This window comes from Leucopleurus acutus (assembly GCF_964270905.1).
Source record: "Leucopleurus acutus genome assembly, chromosome: 2".
NCBI classification, from domain to species: domain Eukaryota; kingdom Metazoa; phylum Chordata; class Mammalia; order Artiodactyla; family Delphinidae; genus Leucopleurus; species Leucopleurus acutus.
Genome location: NC_139143.1, coordinates 17,190,869 through 17,212,102, shown reverse-complemented (window position 1 = coordinate 17,212,102; position 21,234 = coordinate 17,190,869). Strand labels below are relative to the sequence as shown.

Here is a 21,234-nt window from a genome sequence, read left to right as displayed (position 1 = left end):
AAGGATGGATGATGCTGTATAAAAGTACTCCTCCTACAGCTCGGTGATTTCATTTCAGAACTGGCTAGAAAACCTTCTAATCACATCCCAAAGTCTTTTTCTTTTTAAACATGTTTATTGGAGTATAATTGCTTTACAATGGTGTGTTAGTTTCCGATTTATAACAAAGTGAATCAGCTATACATATACATATGTTCCCAAGTCTCTTCCCTCTTGCATCTCCCTCCCTCCCACCCTCCCTATCCCACCCCTCTAGGTGGTCACAAAGCACTGAGCTGATCTCCCTGTGCTATGCGGCTGCTTCCCACTAGCTATCTATTTTACGTTTGGTAGTGTATATATGTCCATGCCACTCTCTCACTTTGTCACAGCTTACCCTTCCCCCTCCCCATATCCTCAAGTCTTGAATCTTAACCTGAAAGGTATTTTCTTTCTAAGAATAGGCATGATCTCCCTATTCTTTGTTTATCTTCCATTTATCACCCACGCTAAGTGAAACTGTAAGGGAAGAAAATTAACCTACGGCTCTTATCGATTAGAACTTTCTTAAATTCAAGAGTTAATACATAAATGACCACCTTGGTCAACTTCCCATTCTGTTTTAGCCTTTGCTGTGTGCCTTTTTCCAGTCTCCCAACAACAAGTGTATTGAATGTTAACAGTCCTGGATGTGCAGCTGTTTTTTTTTTTTTCCTAGAGCCACAGTCATTTCTAAATTCCTTTATATATCTTATCATGACAAAGGTAATTTAATTGAATGGTAAAAGCTCTCTTAACTGGCCTCCATTTGACTGGACAGATTAACCAATATACTCCATTTGTTCTGTAATAGGTATTGGCTGATTCCCAGCGCACCCTGGGGCTTACTGCCAGAAAGCTACGCTCTAGTATGTTCCAAGGACTTCTGGTCTTAGCAGTTGAGTTGCATGCTTAGCAAGTATCAATTGTATATGTTTCTAAACCTGTTAATGATAGTTGGACTTGATATTGTATTTTTTTGACCACGCAGCATGCGGGATCTTAGTTCCCCGACCAGGGATCGAACCCACACCCCCCCACATTGGAAGTGTGGAGTCTTAACCACTGGACCACCAGGGAATCCATGATATTGTAATTATACGAGTTAATTAGATGGTCTAGAAACTGATGAAATATAGGACCAAATGTAAAGAGAGCTGTTGCTTCTGTGAGAACCAAGCTGAATGCCTTAGAAAGTCTTCATAAAGACAAGTTGCTTAAAAAAAATTTTTTTTTGAAAAACAGTTTGGTGGGTCCTCAAAAAAGGTAAACATGAAATTACCATATGATCTAGCAATTCTACTGCTAGGTATATACCCAAAAGAATTGAAAATAGGGACTCAAACAGATACTTGTACACCAATGTTCACAGCAGCATTAATCACAATAGTTGAATGATGAAAACAACCCAAGTGTCCATCAACAGATATATGGATAAACAAAATGGAGTATATACATACAATGGAATATTATTCAGCCACGAAAAGCAATGAAATGCTGACATATTACAGCATGGATGAATCTTGTAAACTTTATGCCAAGTAAAATAAGCCAGACACAAAAGGACAAATATTATACGATTTCACTTATATGAGATAACTAGAATAGGCAAATTCATGAAGGTATAAAGTAGAATTAGAGGTTACCAGGGGCTGGGGGTAATGGGAATGGGAAGTTATTTTTTTTATGGGCACAGAGTTTCCATTTAGGATAATGAAAAATTTCTGGGAATGGATAGCAGTGATGGTTGTACAACATTGTAAATTTACTTGATGTCTCTGAATAGTAAACTTTAAAAAATGGTTAAGGTAAATTTTATGTTATGTATATTTTACCACAATATATTTTTTTTTCCAATTTTAGATGTGGGAGAGGTAACTATCAAAGAAGGAACTCATATGTTAAAAATCTAGAAGGATCCTGCACTCGGTGTGCTTAGCAATTGTCCTGAAACGTCTCTCTCTTCTTCAAAGAAACTAAAAACTAGAAAGCATTGATGATGCACTATGGATGTGGTTTAGGCAAAAAATAAGATGTGGATTGCAACAGGCAGAGCCACAGTCAATGAAAAGTCCTCGGTATTTTATAGAAAACTCAGCATTTAAATTGTGTTTGTGTGTGTGTGTTGTACACATATATACACATACATATGTTTTAAATTAAAATATAAAGTTTGCCCCCCAACTCATGTTTTTATAATTCCCTGCTTGAACTGACTTTTTTGTCTTTAAATAACAGAACAACAACTGTTCCTGATTGAATTAGAAGAGAGCTTCTAATATATTAAAAATGAGATTTAGCTGTCTCTTGCTACCACCCACAGCCATGCTTGAATGGTACCTTCATTACGTTATTGATATATACACATTATCTGTAATATGTGTAAAATAGCCACATATCGCCTTTGGCAAAGCTCTCAGTTCTTCCCTGAATTACAAAACTCCCTACACAAAAGGATCCATTCATCTCTCTGCCACTGGAAACCAGCCAATTAGGGAGTGGAGAGAGGCAAAAGTCGCTGATGTTACCCAATAGTTTAGGGCCAAAAGAAAAAAAAAGAAAGAAACAGAACTCTCGATGCAAAATTATAGCCAGAGGAGAGCTTAGTCTTAAAGGAATAATGCTATAAATCAACTCAGGATTTGGCTCAAACCTCGTGAAAGACACCTCTTCCATTCCTATGAGACATCGCAAAAAGCTATAAGAAAGCATTGGGGATTCGATTTTACTTTCCATATTCAGACCTCAACAGATCTACAGAAGGACCCAGGGGCCCATTCAACCAGACTTCTAATGGAAAGAGAAATTTAACAATAGGGCTGGAGAGAAAAACTGACACCAGCTTAACAAGTGTGGGCCCATCTTGTTCCTTTGAAATGTTTTTAATGTACTTAATGTTTAAATATATTTCAGGGTTTAAAATGTTTGCAGTGGTGTGCACGGAGTGATGAGGAAATGCTGAATTAATGTTCACTCCGCTGGCTCTGAGCACCATTCTCTTAGATCTGCCTCATCTCACGCACTAACGTCTGTGTCATGAAACACGTGTCAGTGAGGCACTTAGGGGCCGTCTCTCCAACTCAAGACAATTCATCCTCTAACATCTCTGGCTTTATCTGAAGATCTCTCACGACAGTGAACTTGCTACTTGTTGAAAAAGATCATCCCACTTTGGGCCAACTGGCAGGTTGAAATTTTTCTTTATCTTGGACTTAAACCTTCCATCAACTGGTCTTAGTTAATAATAGTACCATTGCCTCATCTTCATACAGTGATGTCAGCTTTTCAAAAATGTGAAACATTTTCACATTTTTCAGTCTTCACAAAACACTGTGAGGTAGATAACCTAGCCCTTATTATCTCAATACTACAGCAGGAGGAGAAGAAGCCTGAAGGACTTACCTGGGTTACCAAAGCCCTGTAGGAAAAGTCTGGAAACATCTTGCCCTGTTCATACCAGTTGAGGGGGCTTTTGAACATTGTACGTATTTTGCTATCTGGAACAAGATGAAAAATTCTGTTTCTTCTCTATGTCAGCCCCCCATCACAGGAGATGGCTTCCCCCAACTTCTTCCTTCAAGACAAGGTTTGTGGTGCTTTCCATCCTTGTCAAGCCCCTTTTCAATGTCCCTCTTAAAATCAGTTCCTCAACAGATTCAAGGTACAGTCTAGCAGAATATGGCAAATACACAGAATATGCCAAACGGGGAGGGGGGAGCCTCATGCTTCCCTTGTTCTGGTCACTATTTTTAATGCAAACTATTTATTTTGGGCAGGAGCCACATCACACCATTGATTCCAAACTTCTTGTAAAATAAAACCTTTGTTCTTACACAAATCATTAAGTCAGATTTTCCACCCCAAGTCCTTTCTTGGGAAGGACATGGAATAAAGACAAAGAAATGAAGGAAGGCAAAGAGAGAAGGAAGGTTGGTTTTTCTAACCAGTGGTTCTCCAACTCTAGCCTGCATTAGATACATCTGGAGGGCTTATTAAAACATCTATAGAGTTTCTGATTTAATAGGGATGAAGCTGGTGCACAAGAATTTGCATTTCTAACATGTTCCTAGGTGATGCGCAAGCTGCTGGTCTAAGGGCCACTCGGAGAACTACTGTTCTAGTCTATATTGACGCAATTCATTTTGGAACCTAAATGCAAATTCCACATATATCTCCGTTAACTTTGAACTTCTTATCTGAGCTGGGTTTTTAGCATTTTAGAATCTCTCTGAACCTTGTTTGCTCTTCAACTGCTAAACTATCCTTGCCATAGTATCAACCGCTGTGCATGCAATGTCTTCATCAGCTTGATGATAACAGTATTAAATTGTACAGAGCCAAAGCCATCACCTGGTGCTGTATCCATAGTTACTTCTTTTCTGGTTGGCCTTGTTTTCTTTAATCAACACACTGTCTCGTGTTGTATACAGCGGAACAAAGTAGAACTTCACTAGTGTACATAAGGTGTGAGGCCCAGTTTAAGTCCTGCCCATCTTTGCCGACCCATTCCATACCCTCTGTGGTTCCTTAGGTTTCTTTGAAGAACCCACGGTGCTTGCCAAGTGCCTTTGGAAATCATTAGTGTAGGGAAAAGGCTCATAGGCTTTGAAGTCAGGCAAACATAAACCATCACTTCCTCAGTATGATCATCTCTAGGTCCATCCATGTTGCTGCAAATGGCATTATTTCATTCTTTTTTATGGCTGAGTAGTATTCCATTGTATATATGTACAACATCTTCTTTATCCATTCATCTGTCAGTGTTAACTTAGGTTGCTTCTGTGTCTTGGCTATTGTAAATAGTGCTGCTATGAACACTGAGGTGCACGTATCTTTTCCAATTAGAGTTTTCTCCATATATATGCCCAGGAGTGGGACTGCAGGATCATATGGTAGCTCTATTTTTAGTTTTTTAAGGAACCTCCATACTGTTCTCCATAGTGGCTGTACCAATTTACATTCCCACCAACAGTGCAAGAGGGTTCCCTTTTCTCTCCACCCTCTCCAGCACTTGTTATTTGTAGACATCTTGATGATGGCCATTCTGACTGCTGTGAGGTGATAACTCACTGTAGTTCTGATTTGCATTTCTCTAATAATTAGGGGTGTTGAGCATCTTTGCATGTGCACATGCCTGTCTTCTTAGGACCCTGACCATACAGGATTAGAGGCCTACCCTACTCCGGTGTAACCTCATGTTAATTTAACTAATTACATCTGCAACGAGCCTGTTTCCAGATAAGGTCACGTTACGGGATGCTGAAGGTCAGGACATCCACATATCTTTTTTGAAGGGACACAATTCAACCTATAACAGTAGGTGTTCATGCATTACCGTGGGATGTGTATGTTCTGATGCTTGATCTGACGGGGAAGTTCTTCAAAGCAAAAAACACTCCTTTTTATTCTTCCACAGAGTTTTTTCCACTGTAGTTTCCACAGTCCATCCTTGGTAAATTCTTATTGACTAACAGACTTCAGAAAAGACATATATGATCAAGTGACATACAAGCCCCTGAACAGTCAGTCATTTATAGTGATAGAAACGACTTCTCAGAATTTTACACATACACATGGACATTCACCTCACAGAGACTTCATAGATAAACAGACAGACATCTATATCTATATATCCATATCTGTATCTATCTATCTATCTATGATGACAAAGAATCACCTGACAATGTAAGCAATTTTATACGTATTTTACCCTTTCTACTTAACATATTTTGTTGTGGGAATGAAAATGATGAGAAAAAGCAAGAAAGTAGAATTTCCAAGTACTAGAAAGTGGGGTCTTAGAATCAGAACTGGGTAAACAGCTTCTCTTCCACTGAGGCATAAACATAGCCCTTTGTCCTGTTTAATTGCAGCCTCCTTGAACAGCGCTGGGTCACCTTGGGTGTGTCTAACAGACTGACACACTGCATGATTATCCCTTGGAAAGTGGCCTAACAGACCCAGCTCTTATCCTACTTCTCCCATTACCACGTCCTGCGGCTCCTTTATGACTGCATCCCTCTAAGAGGTCGTAAGGAATGCATACTTCACAAGGGCTTCACAAGAGCCTGCATAGCACACACTTATGGAATACACATCAGCTTCAAAAGAAAGACTCACATTAAAAATACAGCCTCTTTGGAGCTGAGATATCTACATTATTATGTCCCGATATTAACTCTTTCTCGTTACAGTACAACGTTATGTACATTGGTATGTTTCTGTATTACACAGATCCATGTGCAGTAGAAGTACGGCATACAGAGGTCTTTAATGACCTTTATGGAAATGACACCAGCAAGCTACACGCACACACTCACACACACACACACAGGAAAGCCTCTCCTCTGTGATGAAAACACCTCATGATTCCCTATTTTTTCCTTCACTTTTTTCATTCTCCACACACGGGCCTTTGTGCTGACTGCACATGTGCATAAACAAGCAAATGCATCTCTACAGGTCTGAGGGATGAAGGAGTCCTTTGTGTAAACGGAAGTCTCTGTGATGCTGCAGCTCGACCTCATTCACAAGAGCGTCAGATATAAATCACACAGCAGAGTAAACGATTCAACCAGACACAAGTCACATCTGCACAGGCAAGGAAAGAGGCATGTGCCACACATCTAAAGTAATGAATCTAAAAAAATAAAGAGCATGGTTTTCCTACTGTGTTTATGGGTTACCCAAGAGTATCAGTTTCATTACTGTATTTTATATATATATATATATATATATATGTATTTTTCTTACATGGTTATTATTCACTTAACCAGAAGTAGCTCTGAATAAGTAACAGAAAATGGGTAGCTATCAACATTTCTTTCTGCATTAATAGCTACAGAGGTATCTTTAAAACAAACCTAGCAGAATTTCCAAATCCAAATAATTGATGTTTCTCGAGAGTCCCCTGATGATGTTACACGCTTATTTCCACAATGTTCCTTGTACTTAACTGTTTTTTTTTTAAATTTTTATTGGGGTCTAGTTGATTTATAATGTTGTGTTAGTTGCAGGTGTACAACAAAGTGATGCAGTTATAAATATATATATTCCTTGTACTTAAATCTTATTTTGAAATGTTTCTTCAATGTATTCAAAGACATTTATTGAACATCATCTATGCACCAGGTGCTGTTCAGGGAGATTATCTCTAGAGGTGGAGACAAGACCATAAACAAGATGAAGGTGGAGAAGGTCAAGTATAGCATGTGACAAGAGAATGGAGGAGAAATGTGGAGAACAGGGACGGGAAGTGTTGGGAAGAGGGACCCTGAGATGTCAGACGGGTTGGCTAGGAAGGTATCTGGGCAGGTGACATTCGAGGAAAGATCTGAAGGAATGAAGCGAGGGAGCCATCTGGAAAATGCCACAGAGCACTGCAGGCAGAGGGAACGGCAGCCACAGGCTTTAGAAGGGGGTGAGCCCAGGGTGTCTGAGGAACAGCAAAGAGGCCAGGATGGGGGAGCCCCCGAGTGGGGGAAGTCACGGCTGGCTGAGCAATAGGCCAGGGAAAGCCTAAGGCACAAGAAGGCCTTTGGCTCCTCCGCGGAGTGAGGTAAGAAGCCACGACAGGGCTCTGACCAGGGGATTTGGATCGGACCAACCTCTCGGCAGAGATCGCCCTCACCGCTGTGTTGCAGACAGCCTCGAAGGTGGCCAGGTGCAAACAGCAAGACGAGGCCACTGCAAAAGCCCAAGCAAGAGACAAGAACCCCTGGGACCAGGGTAGTAGCAGCAGAGATGTGAGAAGTGGTTGGATCTCGGTTCCATCTTTTAAAAACTGCCACTATATAGGAAAATCAACTTAATCACTTTTTATGTTCCTCTTATTTAGAACTTCGGCAGTTTTAAAAAGCCAATAGTACCTTTCAAAAAATCCAGATTTGTCCCCGTTGAAGGAATTCTCAATTATGTATTTGTAGGCTGTGAACACAGTTCTAGAACCCAAAGTTCCCCCCAAATATTCTGATTACTCTTGCTATCAGGAAATAAACACATATCCTCCCTTGGAACAACTTTTGCCCTGGTGGAGTTATAGCAAAGTTGACAGACATTTACAAGATGGAAATAAAACTACTGAAATCAATCCAGGAAGCAGGTGTCAAGCCTAGTCGTGTGGTGGTGAGGCAGGCAGAGGTAGTTATGGGGCCAGGGATGAGGGAAAAAGACATCCCCACTGGGGTCAGTCCCTCCGTAATGGTTTCTTCAAAAAGAAAAGCAAGACACATCACAGCCCCCAACTCATCGCAGCTGCCCTTGGAGTTTTGATAAAGCAAAGACCCAGAACGCTAACACCACGGCTGTTCCCATAATCCTGCTCTGCTCCACTGATCCCCGGAAATGGGTCAGATGACACCTCATCCAATCAGAGGTGAATGACATCATCCAAGCAGAGACAACTGACATCATCATGGAGTAGTTTTACCATCACAACCCCCCTCTAGGGGAAGTATAAACCAGGTTCTACATGACCAGCAAAACCCTGGTGAAAATATCCACTCCTGATTCAGCCAACGTGCCAGACACTTTACAGCTGTGTTCTCCTCACAGCAACTCATTAGACAAGAACTGTCAACCTCCAGGGGAGGAAGAAAATCTGAGGCTCAGAGAGATGAGTGATTTGTAAGACCAGAAAGCTACTAAATAAAAAAGGTGAAAGGTGAACCCAGGGCTGACTGGCTGCAATGTTCCTCTTCGTTCCTACCCAGAGCTACTCACCAGCAATTGAATAAGACCACCACACACAGAGTGAGTTGAAAATCTTATCTAAGGAAGTCCTGAAGCTAAGTTCCGGGGCAGCCACTGCACACCCAGGACCTGCAGCACTAGGGGCTAAGGTGAGTCATCATTCCTAAGAGATTTGGAGCAGATCGTACATTTAAGAGATTGTTTCTGATAAAAGTTCAAAGTCAGTGCTTTGGAAACAATAATAATCATAATAATAGTAACCATTGAGTCGACTAATATTGTGCTAGGAGTTTCCATGCATTTTCTCCATGCCTTTCAAAATCCTTGCCAACTAGGTGCTTTTATCCACATTTTACTGATACAGAAATCATCTCGGTGATGTGACTTCCTTAGACTCCCCAAGGGGGAAAGCCCCACCTGGAACTCACACTAGCCCAACTCCAAACCCTGGACTCCTCCTACCAGTAGGGCAAAGCAGCCAACAGCGTGGCCTTTGGGGCCAGACTGCCTGCGTTAGAATCCTGGCTCTGCCTCTTCCAAGTCGTGTGGCCTGGGCAAGTTTCTCAACCTCTCTGTGCCTCAGTTTCCTCATCTGTAAAATGAAGATAATAATAGTAACCACCTCATAAGGTTATTATAAGGATTAAATGAATCAATCTTTATAACGCACTTAAAATAGTGCCCAGCAGACAGTAAGCACTGCATGGGTTAGCGATAATTCTCAACACGGTTACTGAGCCGCACTACGCAAAAGAACAGAGATGGGCTTCCCTGGTGGCGCAGTGGTTGAGAGTCCGCCTGCCGATGCAGGGGACACGGGTTCGTGCCCCGGGCCGGGAAGATCCCACATGCCGCGGAGCGGCTGGGCCCGTGAGCCATGGCCGCTGAGCCTGCGCGTCCGGAGCCTGTGCTCCGCAACGGGAGAGGCCACAACAGTGAGAGGCCCGCGTACCGCAAAAAAAAAAAAAAAAAAAAAAAGAACAGAGAATTATTAGTTACCATTGCACGATTATTAACAGTTCTTTGAATACAGTGGGGAGGGACTACTGTTCACACCATTTTTGGGGTCCCGTCTGCTCACAGCGTTCACAGGTTTTGGGTAACGTCATAACCTAATGCAAATGATAACCATCCAATTTTCCTTACGAGGCGAGCATGTCATTCGATCAGTTTGCAAAACCCTGAGACATTAATAGCCTTGTACAAACAAAGTGTTTATTATACCTCACGGCTTTTTTAAAAGTGGGTTACTATACCTCGTGTGTCTCCAACGTGGCGCCAGAGTTAGGATCAGTATTACGGGGATTGTACGTTGTAAAATTCTGGACAACAGGAGCTCAGTATAAATTTTTTTTTTCAGTAGCACTTTTTGCAAGTCAAATCTAACAGACAGTCGGGTTTCTTGGCTAACCTCTTTATATTTTACACACCCTTGGGCAATATAAGAAATGAAAGCTGAACTCTGTGTGTGTGCACGCGTGCGCGTGTACAATGGCACATATACGCATGTGCATGCGCACGTGTTTGGGATTAGGAAAAGGTTAATTTTCATTAACCCCACTAGTGCTGTGGTCCTTGCAGTGACAGGAACCTCACCCTTCATTTTGCAGCTTTAGAGTCCCTTAAAAAGCAGGCCAGGGCTTCCCTGGTGGCGCAGTGGTTAAGAATCCGCCTGCCAATGCAGGGGACTCGGGTTCGAGCCCTGGTCCGGGAAGATCCCACATGCCGCAGAGCAACTAAGCCCGCGAGCCACAACTACTGAGCCCGCGAGCCACAGCTACTGAATCCCGTGCGCCTAGAGCCCATGCTCCGCAACAAGAGAAGCCACCGCAATGAGAAGCCCACCTACCTCAACAAAGAGTAGCCCCCGCTCGCTGCAACTAGAGAAAGCCGCGCAGAGCAACAGAGACCCAGTGTAGCCAAAAATAAATAAATAAATAATAAATAAAAAGCAGGCCAAGGCCATCTACCTTGAATTATCACTGTAAAGCCTTAGGGGTGCGCATCGTTTAAAATCTTTCGGGGAGATGAGATACAATGTCCATTAAAAGTAGCTGGGGATTCGCTCCTCCCCACTACAATCTTTGTTTACTTACTTTGCTCCGTAAACATCAATTCACTCTTTCACCCTCAAATCTGAAAAGTCATTTCATATGGACTATACAGCTTGAAGCCAAAGATAAATGGATATAAATGACTTAGGATTTAGCCACTGTTTTGTATAGCCTTGCAAGGGATCTCTAAAGATGAGATTTCATCACATTTGACAAACCCATTACTGTACAAATGCAAATCCAACTAGGCATTAAAATCCAAGGATTGGGAATTTCCTGGTGGTCCAGTGGTTAGGACTCCGCACTTCCACGGCAGGGGCACGGGTTTGATCCCTGGTCGGGGAACTAAGATCCCGCATGCTGCACAGCACAGCCAAAATAAATAAATACATCAATCAATCTCAAGGATTAAAGAACGAGGTCAGAAAAAGCAGGAGGACAGATTTTATTTTACTTTTGTTCATCACAGGTCTGACAGAGTATTCTGTAGAGGGGGGAGTTCCTTTGTTAAGGCAAAGGTGACTTCAACTGAAGCTGGACGTCCTACCTCTACAAAAATAAACACCACCATTGCCCCTCTTAAAGCCATGGTCGGGAAATCTAAGGTGCCTTGGAAATCCACAGAGCTTGTTTCATCCCAGCACGTTTATCTTCTACTGATTAATAGGCAACTACCAGCAGACTGTATTCTACCAAGATCTGACACCAACATTTGTGGCCTCACACCAGCCCCATGTGAGAAGGTGACATTTTTCTCCTGATGTATGATGTAGGAGGTATGAACCCAGTATATCGCATTGCCTCCCAGGGAGTTCTTTTGCATGGTTTTTTTAGTGGTCTCACGCTAATAAATTAATCGAATGATAACCTGGCAACTGACTTTGGCAGGTAATTCTGTAGAGAGCTCTTCCTCTTGGGGGAATCAAAGACTTAGATGTCAAAATCTAAGAGATGACGAGGAAGGAAGGGAATTAACCAAGGTTGACTGCCAACTCTCCACCCGACAGTCATATACACTGTTTTATTTCACCCTTACAATAAACAGCAAGTGAATTGGAATTATTAAAAAAAAAAAACTTGGATCACAACGCCCATACCAGTGAACACTACACATGCTGTCTCATTAAGGGTGACTAGTGAACGAGTGAATAAAAGAAAATGCTGCGCATAGTAACTAACCAAACCTGCTCCTATCTCAATCTGATGCATTCAGATTGGAAGGGAATTCCTGCGATAAATATTGTTGGGCTCCAAGCAATCTCTTGAGTCAGGCACATGGTGTATTGGAATTATCTGCCTGTCTACCCAAGGAGTCCAAACAAGACTGCCCCAAATTCTCACAGCTCCCTTTCTGGAAGGAATGAGTTCTGAGGCATTCCTCTGGATTCTCCAAATTTTGTTCTAGGAGTCCCTTGGGTATGTCTCTATTAGTGGAAAGACGGTACCGTTGGGACACTATTTACACGTCTGTTCCTCCACCAGACCCTGAGCAACTGGAAGGCAGAGTCTGAGTCTGATTTATCTCTAGATGGCTGGCTGCAGTTCTGGCGCCAACGCTAGGAGGTGCCCACTTGGAGTTTGCTCACTGCGACGCCATACAGTGGGTTAGTGTGGCAGATTAAAGACGGCTGCAACTTTTTTGACATTCCTCCCATCAAGAGCTGGGGTCTATTTCCTTTCCCTTTGAATCCGGGCTGGGCTGTAGATCATTTGATCTATAGAATAAGGTGAAAATGATGCTCTGCTAGTTCTGGGCCTTGTTTTTAAGCGGATTGGCAGCTTCCGCCTTGGACACTTGGCCCCTTGAGCCTCATGTAAAAAGCTTGACTACTCTTCTGGGAAGACTGCGTGGATACAACCTGAAACCATTTAGAGAGGAGGAGGGGCTCAGTCATCCCATCCAAGCTCCAAGCTTATGAGCAAACTCATCAGAGATCCTCCAGACCAGACCAGCTGCTACCTGAATACCATCAAGTGACCCCAGTCAAAGTCACATGGAGCAGAAGAACAGCCCAGCCAAGTCTCGCCCAAGCTTCTGACCCTCAAAAGTCAATAAAATAATGGATATTTGAGGCGATGAAATTTGGGGGTAGTTTGTTATACAGTGACTAGATCATCGAAACATTACAAAGGTACAAATCTTATTATCCTAGAGGTGGTTAAGTTTTAAATGAACAGTAAATAGACCCACAGACAGAGAAAACAAATTTTTGGTTACCAAAGGGGAAAGGCAGCGGGGGAGGAATAAATCAGGAGTTTGGGATTAACACATACTCACTACTATATATAAAATAGATAACCAACAAGCACCTACTGTATAGCACAGGGAACTATACTTGATATTTTGTAATAAGCTATAAGGGAAAAGAGTCTGAAAAAGTATATATATATATAAAGTATATATATATAAAAAAGTATATATATATAAATATATATATATATGTATATATAAAAAACTGAATCACTTTGCTGTATACCAGAAACTAACACAACATTGTAAATCAACTATACGTCAATTAAAAAAAAAAAGAATTGGGAAATAAGCATGAAAAGGGTGTAAGTTGGTGAGAGGAAGCTAGAAATAGCTGGGATTTCCAAGGCCCTCTGAGGTCAGCACCCCTAAACACAAGTAGTTTTTGGTGGTCTCACACGGCCACGAGGTCATGGGCACCCTTACGTAAGTTATTAATTTCTTTGCTTGTGAAATTGGGGGCTGAGCCCCCTCCAAGAGGGCAGACACCCTTGCTCTTGTTGGTGATATTCAATTGAAGAAGATTCCCCTCTCCTATTTTTTTTCCCTCTATAACTCTGGGCATGATTTTAATCATAAATACAAGCACAACTTAATCAGAGAAAGATGTATTCCGTCTTCCAAATGCGCTGAGAGCTCCACTAAATATTAGTAGGTTCAAAAGCATTCCCAGAGCACTGGAGCTCTATCGGAGCATACTTCAATAAAGGCTACCTTTGTCATAAATCTCTAAAAATATGGTAAGGGTCACTCCTATTTGGAAAAATTTTCAGTTTTCCTCTTTTTTGCCCTCTTTCCCTTCCTATCAGAAGGCTTTATCCCTTTCGTATTCCCTCTGATACTGGTGTACATCTGAAGTCATACTATGATCACACCAGTATATGCTCTTTAGAGCCTGCTCACATAACAGAAGTCAGAGGTAGCAGGAGGACAGTGCGGTTTTATATTACCACCATTCATCACAGCTCTGACAGACGATTCTGTAGAGGGGAGAAGAGTGAGAGTCGCCTTGCCAAACTAAACATGATTTCCACAGAAGCTCGGGTATCCTGACTCTCCCAGGCAGGGAGAGATCAACAGATGCACAGCCCTGGACAAAACTAACTCGGAACTCACTCCTGGAAATGCTACCTTAGGTCTTTCTAGCCTGGGATTCGGGCTCTAGAAAGAGGACCCATATACATTGTAGGGGACAGAATGACCCCCAAAACTTGGGATATGCCTTAAATCTGTGATTCCCAATGGAGAATGGAGAATGACCATATCTGAATCATGAGGAGTGCTTTTCGAAACCACGTCTGTCCAGAGGCAAATCTTTTCCTCTCCAGGGAGAATCAGAAGCTCCAGGAAAGGGACTGTGGACAGGCCTTGTAGAAGCTCCCCCAGGGCATTCAGAGGTGGGGAAGCACCTCCTGCACCCACATGTGAGCTCACGCACGCGCACGCGCGTGCGCACACACACACACACACACTCCCCCTGCTTAAAACCGATGCCCTGAGGAATCCTAATAAATTATCCATACAATCATCTAAACACCCTGAAAACCTATTCCTAGTCATCCTATCTCTCTTCCTCTAGGAAGCAGATTGTCAACCCTGTGGCCAGTAATACAGTAGTCAAAGGGAATCTAGAAACTTCAGAGACTTTGTTCTTCTGAATAGTTGAGCTCTCCACATAGCTACAGGTCTGCCCATTTAAGCACTGAGTATTTTATTTTTCAAAATAACATTTCAGCAATTTTGCCTAGAAAACCCTCTAGTACCTTACGGCACGTGTTCAGTTACCTGAATATAATTTAGCTTCACCTGCATAATTGAAAGCCGTTACTGTAAGCATCAATTTCTGTCCTGAGACTTGAAGAGGGAGTTTATCACTGAAGGCCACAAAGAGTTCCAAATGCATGGAAGGCAAGTGGCAAGTTGGAGAAGAACAAGCCAAAGATGGGACTCCAAATAAAAAGGCCACCAGCAGATGTCAGAATCCAGATAAGGTGCCACAGAGATAAAGACTGGGTTAACCACAAACAGGATAAGCTTTAGGAAAATTGTCCATACAGGCACTGCATTCTATGACTTGGTCGTCTGGGCTGGCATTACTGGGGTGCACAGGCAAACATCTCAAGTCTAAAGGGTCATCTCCTCCTGTCAGAGTGTCTTCCCCCAGCACTCCTTCTAATCCAGTGCTTCGAATTTCTTGTGGTCCCAGAGAGGACCAAAGGCTGCCTTTCCGGTGAGTCAGCTGTGTGTGCTGTGTCTTCTGTGAGGGTGCTCGGGAATCTCTCTGACTTACTACCTGGACTTTGGCTGTGTTTCAGGAGGTTAGATTGCTGCATAGCTGAGCTCCAGATAGATAAGGAGATGTTATTCTTCCTTATTTTCCTCTAAAACTACCTCCTTCCTGGGTCTCGTGTTCAGTGTCACTGAACAAGCCCAAGGTCATGTTCTCCATACAATGAGCTTCTGTTTTGGGCTGTATCTTTTCCAACTGTGGGGCTTTAATTGAAGCAGAGCCTGCTGCTGGTGTCATGGGGTGGCCAGCGCTGCAATAACCTCTGGGAAGGTACACAGCCACTGAGGACCTCACTGAGGTCCTCTGAATTACCAGCCTCCAGGGACAGATCCCCTCCCGGGGATGAGATGGCCTCTGGGAGGAAGACAAACTATCAGTAACCCGCTATCAGAGGCCACTCCTCGGAGCAAGGTCAGAAGCCAAAGAATAACGGTGACTTAGCAGCTTACGTTACAGGCAACAAAAGCTAACAGACCTTGCCTTCAATTAACTGAAGTCGCGTAATTGAAACAGGGCCAGAGAGAACAATCTATCTGCACAGAGAGGCATGGACGAGAGACTTAATTGAGAAAGAAGAAAAAAGAGGACAGGCAGTCATGTTTTTGTTTTTATTTTTCAAATCACCTTGCAATGTCTCTGGCTACCTTTGATCAAGCTGCTTTTTCAGAGAACTCCGTCTTTGCTTTCCCTCCTAATACCACTCCACCCTCTGGCCGGCCTAGTTTCTCTTATTTTTCTTCTATTCTGGCTGATATTGAGGCAAAGAGGTAGGGAAGGATTTGCTACAAACAGCAAATGCGGTGAAGAGTGAGTGCTTGAGAATCAGAGCGGGACCTGGATCCCAGCCCCGCCTCCTCCTGGCTGTGTGACCCTGGCCAAGTGACTTAATTTCTCTGTGACTCAGCATCTTTCTCTGTAAAAAGGAGAAAGAATCCAGTAGAAGAAAGAATATTTGAAATGAGTGAAGTTGGTCTAAAAGTACGAACTTCCAGTTGTAAGATGAATAAGTTCTGGGGATGTAATGTACAATATGGTGACGATAGTTTGTAATAGTGTATTAAATATTTGAAATAAGAGAGTAAATCTTAAAAGTTCTTACCACAAAGGGGAAAAAAATGTGACTATGTGAAGTGGTACATGTTAACTAAACCTATTGTGGTGATCATTTTGCAATATATACATATATCGAAATATTATTCAAGGTTGTACACCTTGAACTAATACAATGTTATACGTCTGTTATATGTCAATAAATGAAAAAAAAAGATACTTCATCATGCAAACTTCACAGGAGAGCTGTGGATACAAATGGAGGCAATACTTACAAAGGGCTTAAGAGAGGGGCTGGTACACAGGAAGCCGACCCTGTCTGATACTCTTAGAACGTGCATTAAGATCTTAAGGTCTCCACGGAGAGGTCCCTGAGGATCTAAGTAAGAACTACTTTTCATGAACACACATGTAAACTGGTACTTGAAAACTGTTTTAACAACTTCAGACTCATTCTCAGAGATTCCATGTACAATGCTTATTTGTGTGGGAATTTTTCCATTTTCCCAATAAATGCAAAGAAAAGTCTTATCCAGATTACCAAAACTTCCAAATGTTTACAATCCAGGACAACTAGAGGTCTCCACATGCAGATGTCAATTCCTTTCATTCCCTCAAGGAAGCACGCTTTTTAGTCATATTGTCTCACATGCCTCCTCCTTAACATTGGGGTTCTCGGGTCTGTTCTTATTCAGTCTCCCTCTACATATCTTCCCTGGAGGGCAACACTCCACCTTAGTCTCTCCTCACCTCCTGGCACTGAGTACCATCTCTTTGGTACCCTGAACAGGCCCCTTCAAAGGACACCCTGTTTTGGTACAAGTGGCTCCTTCCGTCAAGAATGACCATCCCTCATCCTGTTTTAACAGATGCTTCTTGAGGCCCCACCCAAACGTCAAGTCCCTGGTGAAATCTTTCCAACTCTGCCCTCTACAGACACTGTTCATATGACACTATGACGTATTCACTATGACCTGATCTGCCTCCCTTGCCCAATTCAGGGCTTTCAGAGCAGGGCTTTCATGTGTGTCAGATCCCCTAAAGATCTTGATAAAAATCTAGATTCTGGTCTACATTCTGTGCATTCTGATTTGGTAAGTCTGGGCTGGGGCCTGAGATTCTGCATTTCTCCCAGCTCCTAGGTAATGCTGATGCTACTGCCCGGTAACCCACGTGAGTAATAAGCTGTTAAGAACATCTCTCACATCTCAGTAACTTGGTATCATCATCATCATCACCATCATTATTACCATCACCATCATCATCATCATATCATCACCATCATCATCATCATATCATCATCATCACCACCAACATCATCATCATCATATCATCACCATCATCATCACATCATCATCATATCATCATCATATCATCATCATCATCATATCATCACCATCACATCATCATCATCATCATATCATCATCATCATCACATCATCATCGTCGTCATCATCACCACCACCATCATCATATTTTGACACAGCTGCCTAGCAACTGTACTTAGGGAGATGAGATGTCAGGGCTGCCTGAAATCGTGGCAGACAGTGGTGAACAGAGGATGTGCATCTGGTGTGGGATGGACTAGAAAGTGCGGGTAGAATCAGAGAGGAAGAGGAGGCAGGATGAGGTTAGTGAAGAGCCAGGAGGTAGCAAAGAGAGGAAGAAAAGAGAGTGAAAAAGATGGAGAGAGAGACAACAGGAAGGAAGTGACGAGGGAAGAAAAGGAGAAAGGGATGGCCATCAAATGAGAAAAGAAAGGTAGCTGACTTCCCTCCTTGGGGTGGGACTAGTCCTACATCATCTGACTTTACAGAGTAGGGGGTGGACTTCTGGACTTGAGCCCTCCCGAGGGTGGGCACTCTAGCCATTCATGCCCAGAGCTTCCCCCCTTCACTCTAAATGTTCTGCCTTCTTGAGCAAGTGAGGAACTGTCACTGTGAGAGGAATAATAAATGAGGGTCTATGTCATGATTATGTGTGTAGAAAACGGCGTATCTCAGTTCAGAAAATCTGTCTGTAGGAAGTCCTTTATCCTAAGACTTCAAACTGATTGTCCATTCAAACAACCCAAAGAAAAGTTACCTGATACAGTTCGATCCGTTGTTCAGGCACTCTGGCTTTCGGATTCTGTAAGCGAAAGACTCTGAACTCTGCCTTCACCAAATTGGAAGCATTCTTCTCCATGGCGGAGACATCAAATCGGACAATTCTGAAGTAGGGTCTGTAGAAAGTGGGCGGGATGGCATCTGTAAAAAGTTAGGGCAATCATTCAAAATGATAAAAATCCATTGTTCTCTCACAAAAGACCACGCAGCATGAGAGAGTCTTAAGAAACCATACGGGAAATATCTACAGAATGATTTCGTTTCCAATGGCCAATTTAATATCATTAACAATTGAACCAGAAAAAAAAAAAAAAACATCTGCATTTGGTTACAGGAGCAGCCGATTAATAGGGATTAACAAACCACTTCCAACTCCATTTGAGGCTATAAAGTTAACCCTCTCCTTTGAAAGCTGACAGAGTGGTGGAAAACCCTAGATGGTTATAAATTGGAACAAGTTCATGACAGTGGATGCCTGGAGAGAGCCGTCGGGCTTGCGTACACTTTCATCAGTTGTGCCAGGAAAAGAGCTCCTAATGGCAAGCAGTTTGCCCATGTATTTTTTTTCCCTGAAATTTTGGCACTCAAACACTCTGCTCTCTCCAGCTTCATGGACTGCATCTTTTTTGGCTTTGATAATTTGGTCTTTCACACACATAGGACCAAATACACCCTCTAGACAAGTTAGGGTGAGGACATTTGAATAAAAATACACAGATACTGGCTATACCAGGCCAGTCTTAAAATTCTTTATTCAGCATAAATGTCCATTGGTGGGAGGGAACCCTAGCTAATGAAGAGGAAGAAAATCAACCCAAATGCCTTCTGTTCTGAGTCACGAAAAATACAGAGATGCAGAAAGCCCACAGCAATTTCAAGTTCATGGGCTGCTAGAATTTTGCTGTTATTTTGTAGTAACCTGTCATTGCCTTTGAATATGCAACTTGAGGTTACCCCCAAGCCAAAGCAAGTCCAAATTCTATCCCCATACTTCATATACAACACCTATTTATTAAGCACCTACACTGGGCAGGCCACCTGTTACAGGTACATTCCTACAGTATACGTAGAATAGGTATATTTCTACAATACTCTTCCAAAATCTCCTGCAAACTTACTTTCATTATTCTGGAATGTTCCATCCAACTCTGGTGGCTCCATGATTTTCTACCCCCTCCTCAATTATGTCACTTCATTGCAACATAATCATTCATTTTTTTATGGCTTCTTACAAATGTTTTTATTACTTCATTATTATGTTCGCTTATTTTGTTTCCCCATGAAATCTTAAGAATCTTGAGGACTAACCACATTTTCCAGGTCTTTCTTTTTCCCCGTCTACCTAGGACAGGGCTCTGCACACATGGAGTTCACCAAATACCCACTGTTTACGAAGTTGGTCATCAACAGGAGTCTTGAAAGACTCAGGCGTCTGGCTATTGGCAAGACTAGCTTCTTATTAAACAAGTGAACCATCCTGCTGATGTTAAAATAGAAATAAATACCTTTTGTGATTTCCTGGGAAATCCATGCCCTGACAATTACACTGAAAAAAAAAAAATGCTAGGAACACACCAACATTTCCTCATCTTAAGAGCTCTGAACTTTTTTCCCTCATAGAGGCTTTTCCCCATCCCTATCCCATGTCCTGTGGCTGCTGGAAAGCAGCTCATGGGGAAGTGGTGAATTTCAAACCATGCCCTGCTCGATGACTGCTTCACAAAGGACTGTGGGAATTGAAGCTTTGTAGCTCAGAAGCCTCAGAAACAAAAAGAAACAAGCACGCAAACAAAAAACCCCAAATCTAAAGCACCCATGTTTCAGAGAAAAGAAGGTATTCATGTGGACACGGGGATGGCCCGCTGCATCACTACCGTGAAATACTCGGTGGACAGTTTCAGGCGGACAAAAACATTCACCTGGCCAGAAAGGTCTGGGGAGCCCCCTAGCTTAGCAATTTGCAAAGGTAGCTGCGAGGACAAACTGACCTTTCCCTCCGCTGGAACGTGCCCAGCCCAGGTGATTGGACAGGCTTGTCCCATCCTGATCAGCTCAGCTGAAAACAGTCTGGGGTCCCAGGTAGAGAGGCCTGGGGAGGGCTGGGGCCGGGCCTCCTGGCTTCACACACTCTCCAGTTTGGCCAGAACCTTCCACAGGCCTAGTGGCTGCATTCAAGTTCGCATGGCCTCCCCATTAGACAGCAGGAGCTTCAAACATGCTTTGAAAGAGCATCCTGAAAGCGCAAAGCTGCTTCAGTGCATTTCCCGTCATTAGCGAGAGTAAACATCTCATTGGTTTTCTCCCTCTTATTGGAACCCCCTTCAGGCCTGTGTTACTTCCACAGACACCCATCATTCACACCCGCCAACCCCAACCTTATCCCTCCATCAAGTTTGTAAATAAGTGCTCTTGAGATTTATTTTTATTCTCTTTTGTGTTTATTAAACTTTGAACAATTTTTTTCCCTTTCTGGTCCTCTGCCCATAAACACACTTTCTTTTTATGGCCGCTTTGGACCAGGAGGTCAATTTTGTTTCTCCTTCTTCTAAGCAAATCATCCAATGATCCTGTCCTAGGCTTTCGAGCTTTGAAGGGGTGTTTGCAAATATTTACAGGAATTGCTTGATAGTTAAGTACGTTGTTCTGCTCTGCTCCCTATACCCTGGCAAACAGCCCTCCTCCTCTCTGGCCATTATAACCATTTTGGCTGCTTCAGCCGCCTGATACTACAAAGCCACAGTTTTGGTTCTTGCTTTATAAGTCGAAGCAGTT

At 42.7% G+C, this 21,234-nt stretch overlaps 1 protein-coding gene across 2 annotated transcripts in view; it reads right to left on the bottom strand.

Annotated features, from left to right (window-relative positions):
* TGFB2 (transforming growth factor beta 2) overlaps positions 1–21,234 on the bottom strand; it is an 81,749-nt gene that overhangs the window by 10,999 nt on the left and 49,516 nt on the right. For both annotated transcript variants that reach the window (XM_082857873.1, XM_082857874.1), the window contains one exon: positions 18,440–18,603. In XM_082857873.1, the coding sequence (XP_082713999.1) occupies positions 18,440–18,603 (164 nt within the window). The remainder of the gene's footprint in view (positions 1–18,439; positions 18,604–21,234) is intronic.